Source organism: Cardiocondyla obscurior, linkage group LG02 (genome assembly GCF_019399895.1).
Source record: "Cardiocondyla obscurior isolate alpha-2009 linkage group LG02, Cobs3.1, whole genome shotgun sequence".
In the NCBI taxonomy this organism is placed as follows: Eukaryota; Metazoa; Arthropoda; class Insecta; order Hymenoptera; family Formicidae; genus Cardiocondyla; species Cardiocondyla obscurior.
Window position 1 is genome coordinate 104,707 of NC_091865.1, and position 13,027 is coordinate 117,733.

Sequence of the window (13,027 nt, forward strand, 5' to 3'; positions counted from 1 at the left end):
CTCGACCGCGGCTGTTTGTCATGCGGGAGTATGCTTGGGTAGCAAAACATCGCCGCCGTTCCGTTGCAAACTGACGTTTTGGTTCATTAGCAGGTTGGATATTTTCACGTTCGTGACGTGTTTGTTTCTCGAGTTTTGGCATTTTGATACGTAGCTTTGCCAACTATTTACGAGAGATTTCTAATCGTCAGGCTTTTCATTTCCGCTAATACTTTTGCCACTTGTAAGCAAGCGCTTAAGAACGTTAAAGACACCGCTGAATAATAAAATTATGCAGCTAAAAGCGAAATGTATCTCGTGCGGTTTTCGCCGAGCAAGCACTTGTGAGGGAAGACCAAAAGATATTACGCGTTGCAAATAAAGTACTCGTGAGCGAGCTTTATGCAAGGTCAATTGAATGAAAGGGGAGGGAAGGAAAAAAGCGGTTTTAGTGAAATATGGTTTATTACGTACGGTGGGTATTTTATAACAGGTCGTTTAAGTGTCCTTTTTTTAGCACTTGAGTAATATAACTTTCGGTGCTTATCTGGAATAATATCAGTTGTTCTTTAACAAATCGCGCTGTCGCTTTATTATACTTTTATTACCGTTTATTTTTCACGTATTTTATTTCGAAATTATAAATTGCATTGCAACATATGATATGTATTTATTTTCTTCTTTTATATAATACTAAAAAATAAAATAAGAAAATAATTATTTTGGTAGTAGACGCGAATTTATTTATTCGACGTATTGTAAAATCGCGTTTACAGTAAAATGTTTTGCGGGATTAATAATTTGCGAGATAATCAGTGAGAAGGATATAACAAATGAATAATGATACCAAAGGAAAATAATTGCATCGTCAGTTACACATGACTGGCATAATTAATATTTATAAAAATAATCTACTTTTCAATTTGGAATTTTTGTTAATTATGTTCGTTACCGCGTTGTCTTTCTTCGTTCCTTTCCAAAAGGGAAATTTCTTCGTGCATGTCTTTCTTAATTATGCTAGCTATTATGTTATATACTTTCCGCTAAAGAAAACGATGGGGAGGGAAAGCGAAAGACGAAAAAGAAAGTTTCGTCATCGCGAAGGTCTGGCTTTAGTTTGAATATTACTTTCATAGAATAGTAAACTTTATACTGGCGCAAAAATGTACTGGACTTCGTTGACGAGCTCGCGAAATATGATTATAAAATAAGTAAAAACTCCGGACGATCGCGACATACATTTATTACATACATTTACGACTTACGTTATATACCGAGCAAATTAACGACACGCGACGGTAAAACGAAACCCGTGGAATTAATTAGTGTTCATATTTGCGTTGCTCAGCGTGCCTCTGGCATCTCTCGAAATATCGCTGATCTTTCTTGGCGCATTTCTTTTTGTTGTATATTCTCATTAAATTTGCTCAGTAGCGATCTTATTTCAAACTGCTCTTTTCATTTTCTCCCAAGAGACGACGACGTTATCGTCATTACAGCAGTTCCAATACAGTGATACTTAATTAATTTCTCGAGATTTTTGCAATTTCTAGTATTAGGTATATATTATTATATGTATATGTAGAAAAAAGGCTAACGTCGTACATAATTTTTTTAAATATTGTTGCTAGGAAATTCGGAAGATTATTTTTGAATAGGAAATAATGAAATAAAATCGAAACAGAATATAATATGCATATAAAAAGGAATGTCAGTAATCATTAAGATTTTCTCAAGTTTACTTACCTGTCTCGTGGGAGACACCAAGCCATCGTATCCCTGTAGACGTGCAGTTATAAAATAACACCGCAAAGCATGTATTATTAGACGATGTATCTCCTTGTAACTATAATATCTCCTTCGACGTATCAGATCGGAACTGATTGACGCTCTGGGATACGACTCGGTTAATTACGAAATCAATGCGAGCCGCAGACGCGTTCTAATCTGTCCGGTCTAAGCTGCCATTATAATTAATTAATTAGTCGTGTGAGATGACTTAACGGATCGCCGGAGATACGCTAGGAAATTCCATTTGGCCGGAATAGCAGCTGAATCATAAACGAGATGTTTAACATGAAACCATGGCACATTGCAAATAAGTAATCACACTGTGATAAAATCGATTTATGTCAAATTGCAAATAATTATTGCAAAACTCATAGCGCATTAAACCTTTTTATTTTTTGTTATTAAGACTTTACTTTCTTCGAGAATTTGCATTTCGTATGGGTTGATTATTATGGAAATTAAGAGAGCAAAATAAAAATAATTCTTGCTAGTTAATGATTTTTTAGGAAGGATTAGATTAATTAGGAAAGATTGAGGAAATTATGGGAATAATCGAAATAATAAATTTATAGCTTTGTGGGGTACTTTTATTAACCGAAAGCCTAAGCTATAATAAAGAATTGCTATGTGTATACATATCCTCTATCTATATACAATAATTTTTGCACGATATCTGATACACAGTTAACATTTGGCAACTTGGAATCGATTATTTCTTTTCCTTTTTCTTGGCAGGAATCACACTTAGTCTTTCAATTTAAGAGTTTGAATGTGTTTGTCCGAATGTCACTAGATTCGATTGTGTAACCGCCTCGTAACGTGATAGTATCGAGATCGAAGAGGCTAGAGCATCGACAGCTTATAAAATCTTTTCTATCGCAATACCTTTCGTCATGGGTCGCGTTCTTTTTTATTCTTTTTTAATTTTTTACTTACTTTAGTGCTGATCATTAGAGACTATCGATACGAATAACTATAATATTGCTTGCGCAGCACTATAAAGACGAATTTCACAGATACATAGACACCGCGTTATGCCGCGATGTTTCACGTTATATATTTACAAAAAAGTGTTGCGCCGAGTGCACGATACGCAGAAGAGTCTCGGAATTATGAAGGAAATTTTAAACGGTGTAAAAAATCAGTCTTCGTACGAGAGATTCGAAGTTTTGATAGCGGAGAGAGGGTCGATACGTCGTTGCTCGGTTGCTCGTTTCGTAAAGCAGTAGGAAATAAATCGCCGTTCACAGCCGGCGGTTTTTTCCCGTGGTGTACATCGTAAAAAGGAAGAAAAATCGTAAAGAGTAATCCAGTAAAATCTCCTGTCAAAATGCTAATTTTATCGCATACGTTTGATTTTCACTGGGGCAGGCGTTTCCTTTAGATTTCACAAGAGAATGTTCACTGTGGAACGTCGCGACATACCGAAATCGCGAATGCTGACGTTTGCCGATGGTTTTTCGTCGATGCGTGGTGATGAGATTAAGTCACTTGAGAAGGTTCTTTTTTTTTTCTCACGGTAGAAGTCGCGCGTTTATTGAACCGATTGTAAGTGAAAAGGCTTGTATTGTACGTAGAAACACGTATTTTTGGCACTTTACTTTGTCCTTCCTACGTACGCAAGATAAATTTAATTGCGAAATTATTGATGTGGCGATCTTGTTCGACGCTTTACAGTACAAAAATTCTTCTGCGTCGAATTGCCGATTAAAAAATTTCCGTGTCGTTTTGATTATTTGCTATGTAAATTGATGTCTCGTGGAGTATGTTTACTGAGAGAAATAAATTACGACTCGTAGGACAGCTGGAATAAAATCACGTTCGTCACATATTATCGTTCCGCTATGTGACATAATCGATGATTTTCATATTCGATTTGAAACGCGCGTTGGAAATTCGAAGACTCGGTACCACGCGATTATTCCATTTTTCGTCACTTTATCCGACATCGAAGGCTTCACTGACGTAACGCGTCGTCGTCTTCTCGTGCCGCGCGGCATTATTAGCTGTAGATGCTGGTGCAAGTCGACACGGTTTTCATCTCGATGTCATGTTGAGTGGTCTCTTTGCGAGACTCCTTTGCTTTCTGCTACGAGCCGAGGGGCGAAGGCCCGATGTTGCTAATGAAACTTGGACAGGCGTTTTCCGCCCGATCGCCACTCTGCAACGAGAAATGTCTGTAGGACATGTACTCTGGCGGATTGGAAGATAACGGCTGATCTCGCTTGACCGTCGCTCTTTGCTTCTTCATCTTCATATAACCCAGAACGGAGATCAGTACCACAAAGACCACGAAACCCATGCAGCTACCCACGATCAGGCCCAGCCGTCTCGTTAGAATATTCGCTAGACTACCTCTGTCGCTCACGGTACCGTCACCCACTATCGAATCGGGCGCGTCTAAAGTTCTGACCTCGGTACACCGGCTCGTAGGAGAGTTTACCATCACGGGCAATGAGGAGCCTTCGATCACGTCATCGTGCGAAGCGTTCCATTGCCAAGAACCGATGTCCTCCGGAATCGGTGTGCCCCAACTGCCCAAGCCAAGTACGCAGATCAGGTAACGCGTGTCAGATCCTAACTTCGTCAATCTCACCGAACGTGCCTTTGGATCTAACAGCTTACTTCGAACCTGAAACCCCCGCGAAAAGTGTTTTACCGTTAACACGCGCGGACCTCTTTCATGCCAAAGAAATAAAAAAATTTATTCGTTTGGAGAAGTAGTATAATACATTTTAATTCATGTAATGATTTAATTTTTAGAAAGTTATTTTTAATATTATATAAAAATTATTACGAATATGTAGATAAAAGTTTCGAAATTTGCTACAGAAATTTAACAATTTTGCTAAAATTATATATATATATATATATTTAAAATAATAATAAAATAATATAATAGCAGTAATTTCATCTAAAGATGTGCAGTTTGAGAAAGAAATATTCTTATAAATTGCTAGACAGCATATCACGTTTTTTTTTTTTAATTTAATATTTCTTTTCATGCACATTATTCAATGTAGCGTAAGGTTACGATTTTTCTCGTCACAATAATAAAAAGTCTTACCTCGTCGACGTTGTCCAAAGCATGATACGCCACTTGGTATCCGTGGAGGCCAGAATGATTTCTGCTCTGCCACGATACCAAAACGGAAAAGGGCTGAATGTCTTGAATTGCGAGTTTCAAGACCAGCGGAGCGGAACAGAAAGCGTGGGGGTCAAGATCGAGGAAGACGAGACCCCGGAGCTCGGGTGGTTGCTCGCATCTTAACAAACCGCCCTCGACGTCACCGACTCCGACACCATTTCTTCCGCGGCTACGACCACCACCAACCCCGCTCACCAATTTCTGGTGGTCTCTCAACCATTCCCACAACTCTTGCGATTCACAGCCACAATGTAGCGGATTTTCTGCCAATGAAAATAGAACGAAATTTGCTATTGTTTACGATGGTCCACTCGTGAAAATTGATTTAAAAAGCAAACTCGTTATTTTGAGGAAGTAATATGTATCATGCACAAAAAAGGAAAGACAAACAAATCACGAATAAATAGAAAAATCGGATAATCATGAATCTTGCAGTAAAATATTTTATTAATTTTGTACTTTAATATTAGATTGAGAAGAGCTCAATATAAAATTAAGTTTTATCACCGAGTTTTAAAGCAACTTTAAGATGACGATTTAAATTCTTTATAAGCAGGGACTTTGTCTTTGATTAAAATCTTTTAAACGATAAACTTCGTGAATAATAAACTCATATAATTAGCTTTGATTGCTAATATATTAATAAATATGATATAATAATTAACATAATAAAAGTATTTAAATTTTTCATTAGCTATGTATTTAAATACAAAATTCTAGATTATTTTATTATGTATTAAATAATGTTTACGTAACGTACGTTTGAATAAAAATTTAATTACGTATTGTAGGTTAATTTATCTATCGCGCATACGTATAAAGAACATGTTTACGAGTTTATAAATTTAATATAAGAGAGAATTTTAAATATATTGCTATTATTTTTAACTGGAATAACAGATTATATCTAGTATCTCTCGTTATTTCTACTGAAAATTTAATTCAAATACGTAATTAAAAACTCGCATATAATAAATATAAGTATTATAATAAATCTAAATTTCATTTATTTTTGCGCGCATCGCAATTGACCAAAATTAATTATAAACTTGATATCATATATTAACAGTAATTAAGTATTATGATTTCAGTTCAATATTTTCTAATTAGCATAAAACATATCTAATTGATTCATGAATAAACCGATTACCGAGACGATATTTTATTGCCGTATGGTAATGTATGCAATTTCGAAACTTTTTATGATATTTCGTAAAGACAGGCGTGTATGTACATAATCCGCGATGTATTTCAAATAAGCTCTCGGGGAACATTGAGACGGTACGAGAAATCCAAGTTTGCGAATTCCGTTAAAGGAAATGAGTTATGGGAACTTGCTCGATTGTTTCAGTATTGAATATTGATTCGAGATATAGCGATACGTGACCGGTGATACGATTGATTTTCAAGTAGTAACTTTATTCGAATCGATATAGCCCCGCCATATAGTTGTACTTAAGAGAATCTTCGCATATCGTTTTCTTTTATTTCGAGAAAGAATGAGAAAATAGGGGTAAACGTGAAATTAATTACAAATACTCAGCGTGTTTAAGTAGCTCACCTTCAGCCCGCAGGCTTCTTATTTGCGTTTCGAGTGGCCGGAAAGCGTTCAGAGGCAGATTCTCCAAGTAATTTCTACTCAAGTCAAGTAGACGTAACTTCTTCAAGGGTCTAAATGCTTCGCTGGAGATAGCGTTTATCCAGTTACCATAAAGATGTAGTTCCACCAAGCTAATTAAATTCTTGAACGTCACTTTGCCGACGATGCCGATCTGATTGTAAGACAGGTCCAGTATTTGAAGAGATTTGAGATCTTCCGGGAATTCTTCCAGCTCTTTCAGACGGTTGTGTGTTAAATTGAGTATTCGTAAATGTTCCATGCCCTGTAGTCTCTCTTTTGGCAAAATTTCTAAGCTATTCATGCCGAGGTGAAGAGTGAGCAAATTCGGGAGACTGCGAAACGCGCCCGGCGACACGCGTAGAATGCAATTCTGACTTAGATAAAGATGCAACAGCGCGGGAAAGGTCTCGAAATCTTGTGAGGTTACTATGCTTAAATTAGTGCCGGAAATATGCACTTCTTGAAGAATAGGATACATCGCTTCTGACGGCAGATCGTGAATTTTATTTAGAGGATTTCGCGTAAGATTTAGCCAAGCCAATCCGGGAAGATTTTGACCCGAAAGAGCCACCGCGGGTATCTGTCGAAATTTATTTTCCGATAAATCTACCCTTCGTAACAAGGACGAATGCGCGAAAAAATTCGCCGGGAGAGCGTTCAAATTATTATAGCTTAGATCCACCGATATCAAGCGCGATAGATTAGCCATCGCGAATCCGGACATCGTTTCGATCTTGTTGTGGCTTAAATCCAACTCTCTGAGATGCTTTAAGCTGGCAAAACTGGCCACGTCGACGTTGAGAATCTCGTTAGTTGACAGCATTAGAATCTCGAGATTAAGAGCGCTAGCGAGCGCCGAATATGGAATATCCTGGAGTTGATTGTGATCTAAATATATCTCTCGCAGGGATAATAATCTGTCGAAAATTCCCGGCGGCAGAGCACGCAGATAATTATGATTTAAATGTAAACGCGCTAGATTTCGATTTAATACAAAGATGGTTTCCGGCAATTGACTTATTTGTGAGCAATCGAGAAACAGTTCCTGTAGAGACGGTAGTCCGTTGAAACAATGCTCCGTGATTTGACTGAAATTGTTACCGGACGCCGCGAGCGTTCGAAGGCCAGGAATGTGCAAACGTAGCAGCGCCGTCGCCGTGAGAAGATTGTCGTCTAAGTTAAGATCGAATAAGTTATTGAGCCCTCGAAAGACACCGTTTTCTATCGTAGCTATCGAGCAGTTCTTTAGATTTAACGTTTCAATCGGCAGATCTTCTTGAAAAATTGCGTCTTGTAAAACGGTGAGATAATTATTCGCCAAATCCAGCACTTTTAATTTTTTAAGAGCCGTCAATGCGTAAGGATCGAGTCTTCTCAAGCCGTTATTTTGCAAATATAACTCTTCGAGCTCGTGTAATTCTGAGAATGTTCTTGCTGTTACGTGACTCAGTTTATTCATGCTGAGTTCGAGAAATTTTAAGGCCTGCATCGGCTGAAAAGCGGTGTCCTCGATCCTCGATATAGAATTGTTCGTTAGATAAAGGCGCTCCACTAAAAGGAGATCTCTGAAGAGAGGAGCTTGCAGGTGTGTTAGTTTGTTGTGACCGAGCCACATGATTCTGACGGACGCTTGGCCGCGTAAAGAGTCATTGTGGAGGACGGCTAGGCCGTTGCTGTCCAGCTGAATGGACACCAAAGAGCTTCCGCCGGAAGACGATTCTGAGGCGGACAGCTGAAAGACGTCGCCGAGCATGGTCAACTGATTGCCTTGCAGATTAACATGCTGGAGATTATTCAATGTACTGAGCGCGCCCGTCTCCATCGAAGTAATAGCGTTGTTTTGCAAATGCAGCTCGAGGAGCGCCGGAAGCGGCGTGAAAACGCCACGTTTTACCTCCGTTATATGATTATCTTGTAACCGCAGCTCGCGCAATTGATGCAGTTTAAGAAATGTGCCCGGCTGTAACTCACGGATTTTGTTACCGTCCAGAGAGAGCGACGAGAGGTTCTCGCAATGCTCCAGAAATTCCCGCGGCACCTTTTCGATATAGTTGTTACTCAAATGCAATTGCGCCAGCTGCGTGAGACTCGTGAGACCCTTAGCGTCGATTCTACGTATCGCATTCTGCTGGAGATACACCACCGCGAGGCTGACGCTGCCGGCGAACGCATCTCCCGGGATCTCTAGGATATTGTTTTCCGCGAGATAAAGTTCCCTCAGTTCGGGCAGTCGCGCGAACACGCCGCCGATGTAGTGAATATGGTTATGACTGAGCTCGATCGTGCGCAGCCGTTCGTTTCCCTTGAATGTCGCTACATCGAGGAAGACTATTTTGTTGTGGCTCAAATCGATCGATTCTAAATCCTTTAACGACGCGAACGCATCCTTCTGAATGGTTTCGATAGAGTTGTAGTAAAGTGACAGGGTGTGAAGAATCGGACACGGTCTGAAACAGTCCTCGGGTAGTTTCTCGAAATTGTTGCTGCTCAAATCGAGAATCAGCAAAGAGCTGAGGAGGCTATAGCCGTCGTCGGGTAGCTCCGATATTTCGTTCCACGCAAGCCTCAGCGAGGCTAAGCTTTCGAGTCTCCTCAAGGGAGCTATAGGAAATAGCTTTAACTTGTTTTCGGCTAGATCCAGATCGCTGAGGCTGTCCTCGAGTCCCGCAAACGCGTATTCGGAAATCTTCGATATTTGATTTCCCTTAAGAGTCAGCTTCATTAATTTTAAACCATAAAAGCAATAGGATGAAAGGTCTTGTATCAAATTCGTCTCGAGATCCAAGGCAGCCAGTTTTCGTAAATTAGCCAATGATTTTTGAGGTACGTGGGGTAGACGACCGGAAACCAGTGCCAACGATTCCAAGCTATCTTTCAAATTCGTGAAGGCTCCCTCGCTTACTTCTCGTAAAGATGAATGAGATATTTGAAGATGTCTGATTTGCGAGCCGGGAGGGAAGACACCCTCTTCCAGTTCTTCGATGCTTTTGTCGAGCTCGTAAACACTCAACGACTGTACCATCGTGCCCGCGCCTGAAAACGATCGTAAAGAGCACGGCCATTAATTTTATTGAATCGTGATAACATAAACTTTGAATTTGGCAGCATTGGCTGATTGCACGTTTCATTAGTTTTATGGGCCGCATTAAAGAAAATGGTTCTTCTCAACCGCGTCAACTTTAACCTTACGTAGGAACTGCATGTAAGAAAGCTTACATGCATTAGTAGTTCGCTATTAAATGAGGCGTGACGAATAAATTTAATAAAGCACTCAATTGATAAAATCGATATTTAGGAATATCGTTGGCAGATTTAAATTCGCATTTGAATATTACAGAAAAAAAATACTCTAATTATTATATGACTGCTGCAATTAATATTATACGCACATTTAATTTAATATTTTAATTACGATATAACTCATAAATTCTTTCTGGAATTCTTATGTAAGTTTATATATACAATTAATTTTTAATAGTAATTTCTAATATTTTTTTTTGTTTTACAATGTTAAGCATTTATATTTTACATGCAGTTAAGTTTTGTTTCTTATTATATCGTTAAAAGTTCTAGATTTTTTTTTCTTTAAACGTAGCTTACCGCTAGTACTTAGCACGCCTTGTAGTGTAGTTCTTAAAGTTTCTTCCGTAGCGCCAGCGCATTCCAAAAAGAGACCGTCTTCAAAGTTATAGCAGGGACAGCCCGTTATTATTTCCGGCGGCGGACATTCGGGTATCTGCGCAACAGCTTCGAACGTAATAAAATTCTGAATTAACAGAATCTGTAGAACCATCCTCGGTATCCGCCGCCGATCTACAGCGTACGGGTAATTTACCCATCGTTGCGGATCTCGCGTCATCGTATCGTCATATCCGTAATTCCGTTTTCTCCTGACAGACAAGAAACTTTCTGAAACATAAAAATGACGGAGACAATTAAAATCGATTAATTACTTTCACTTTTACTTACAGCGTAAAAGAAAAATTTTTTTTTATTTATCGGAATTATTCTATAACTGCGAAATAATAATTAAAAAAATTGTTATCCTTCTAAAAATTTTCTTAACAAATATTTACATGCCTTCGCCGTGAGAGATTCTTGTCTGAATAAATCCACGGATAAAGTTAAACTTCGCCAGACACTATGCAGCGCGTGTTGGAGCATGTTTACGAAAAAGTACGGCCGAGCTCTCAGAATAGTGCGAATAGCTTCCTTGAATAACAAAGAGTGCACGTCTTGCTAAGACGAAGGTGCATACGAATATACGAGAACATAAAAATTATTTGACTTGTATGAGGAAAAAAAAAAAATTGTGTTATCTTTACATTCTCTTTAAATAATAGGTTTTTTAAATAACGAAAGTTTTTTTTCCACTAATAATAAGAAGACTTTTTTAAATATTTATAACAAAAAATATTGATAAATTGACAATTTATCTGTTAAGAGAATATATTATTTAAATAGACGCGACGACATCGACGTTGATAAATGTCATTTATAAAAGATCGCGTAATAATCCTTCTTCTTAATAAGGAATTTATCAAAATTAAATTTACTGTAGAAACGTAATGAATAAGCTTTCCTTATAATATAGCGGATTTGAAAAAGATGATATGTTATGTAAAAAGGACGGACTCTCATAAAGCTCTTTATGCGTAATCGAGCGACGGCAATGGTCGATTCAGAAATCTATCACAAAGACGATGTCTAGACCGAATCAATTTTTCGCGAGCGCTAAGGCGTGATATCGCGCTATTCACGCCCAACTGAATTCACGAATGCCTTTTCCTTCTGACCCGGAGGATCGTGGAGTGAAAAGCCTCAATAGAGGCATACCAATCTCGTCTACATTTTGCGCTTCCGCGAAGCATCGACGAGTACTACTTTTACGATCGGGCGATAAAACACACAGCGAGAGACGTTTCACGACAAGTTCCTACCGAAGGTTTTGAAATTCGAATCTAGTAAGGTTTACGTCGACCTGCTGGAAAGCTCGCAGAAAACCACTGAAGAGGTCTTTCGCAAAATATGATTAGCTAAGTCTTAAAAGAGCTGGATGTGCACGCTGTGTGACCCAGATCTGCTAAGAAATATTCTCGAAAATCTTTTTACAAGTCCCCGAGAGCATTTATTTGTTAAAAATATTTTCAGTCTCGAAAGATAAAATATCCCGATAAATAAAATATCTGTAAAATAGCAGGGGCAAACAAATAGCAATTTCACTAATACACACGCACAAGCGCACGCGGTAAACACGCTTACGCACTAGATCTCTACGTGCGAAGACATCGTAACGGAGAGAGTAAATGAGTCTCCGTCTTGGAGGAAATCGTATCGGATCTCTTCTCACTCTGTTTACTATCGAACGAGAGAGTCAACGTACTCCGATTATTTCGCAGCGAGCGATTAAGGACGGATTCACTCGGAATTCAAGAAACGTTTTCAATTTGAACATTAATCTTCGTAGAGAAACGTCGGTTCAGCGTTATATCGGAATCCCGGTTGCAGCTATCTTTCCTTAAGTATTTCGATCGAGTGGCTGGGCAAACTCGGTAGCTCGGAATACCCTTCTGGTTTCTGTTCGCCCTACTGATCTCGGGGAATATGTTGTTCGCATGGCGGCATATGTTGCATTCCTGGCACGATCGCCATAAACGCTCTGTGGATCGGAAATCCGGTGTACGATGCGCCATTAGTAGGCTAAGATATTGCAATCGCCCAAATTTAAGCTTTTCAATTTGAATTATCGGCACGCAATATTGATAGAATAAAATTATATCGTAGCTAATTGATTGGATTGTAGCGGAGGGTAATAACGACGGATTATCCATTTATACAAATTAATTATTTAAAAAGACATTTTTCATATGATACTGAAATAAATGAGAGGAAAAAAAATAATAAAATAAAATAAAAAATAAAAAGTAGGAAAAGAAATTCAGAGTACACTCGACACCTGTTTGTCGATCAGCGACTTTGAAGTTGCTAGAGAATACCGCTATGTAAAGGAGAAATTCGTCTAGTCACACTTGAGTAGTTCAAAGCACGTCCTTTTCAAGCCAATGCGACAGAGGATTATAACTCGCGCGAAGAGAAGAAGGTAGTTGAGAATTCAGTAGAAAATGCGCTTTACGAGACATACATCGTTTCGATCCAAGTATAAGGTTATATGTGTATGTGCTCCTTGAGAGCGTACTCAGCGCTTCATGCAACACCAGCGGTAATAAAGCGCGAAAACGTTTCTCCGCTGCTTCGTGGCGCTGTTTTAACGCGATGAAAACAGTGAGCGCACTTCCGTGCGAGGAAAAACGAACGTGTCTCTTTCAGCACGTCCATTTCCCCGTCAGAACCTTTTGCCCAGCCCAAAAGAACTTTCACCAATGGAATTAAAAGGTTTACGCGAAACTAAAAAGTTCCTTCTTGTTACATCGATTCTTTGTTGAGATATTTGTCAGTTTGCTTCGTTATATTTTGCATCGATTTACGGT

General features: G+C 38.8%; 1 protein-coding gene across 2 annotated transcripts in view; it reads right to left on the bottom strand.

The window, feature by feature from the left end:
- Positions 1-2,335: 2,335 nt before the first annotated feature.
- Positions 2,336-13,027, bottom strand: part of LOC139113434 (protein artichoke) — a 67,965-nt gene continuing 57,273 nt past the window's right edge. For both annotated transcript variants that reach the window (XM_070674618.1, XM_070674617.1), the window contains 4 exons: positions 10,140-10,448; positions 6,480-9,572; positions 4,838-5,181; positions 2,336-4,402 (listed from right to left, as the gene is read on the bottom strand). In XM_070674618.1, the coding sequence (XP_070530719.1) occupies positions 3,860-4,402; positions 4,838-5,181; positions 6,480-9,572; positions 10,140-10,398 (4,239 nt within the window). In that variant the 5' untranslated portion in view covers positions 10,399-10,448 and the 3' untranslated portion in view covers positions 2,336-3,859. The remainder of the gene's footprint in view (positions 4,403-4,837; positions 5,182-6,479; positions 9,573-10,139; positions 10,449-13,027) is intronic.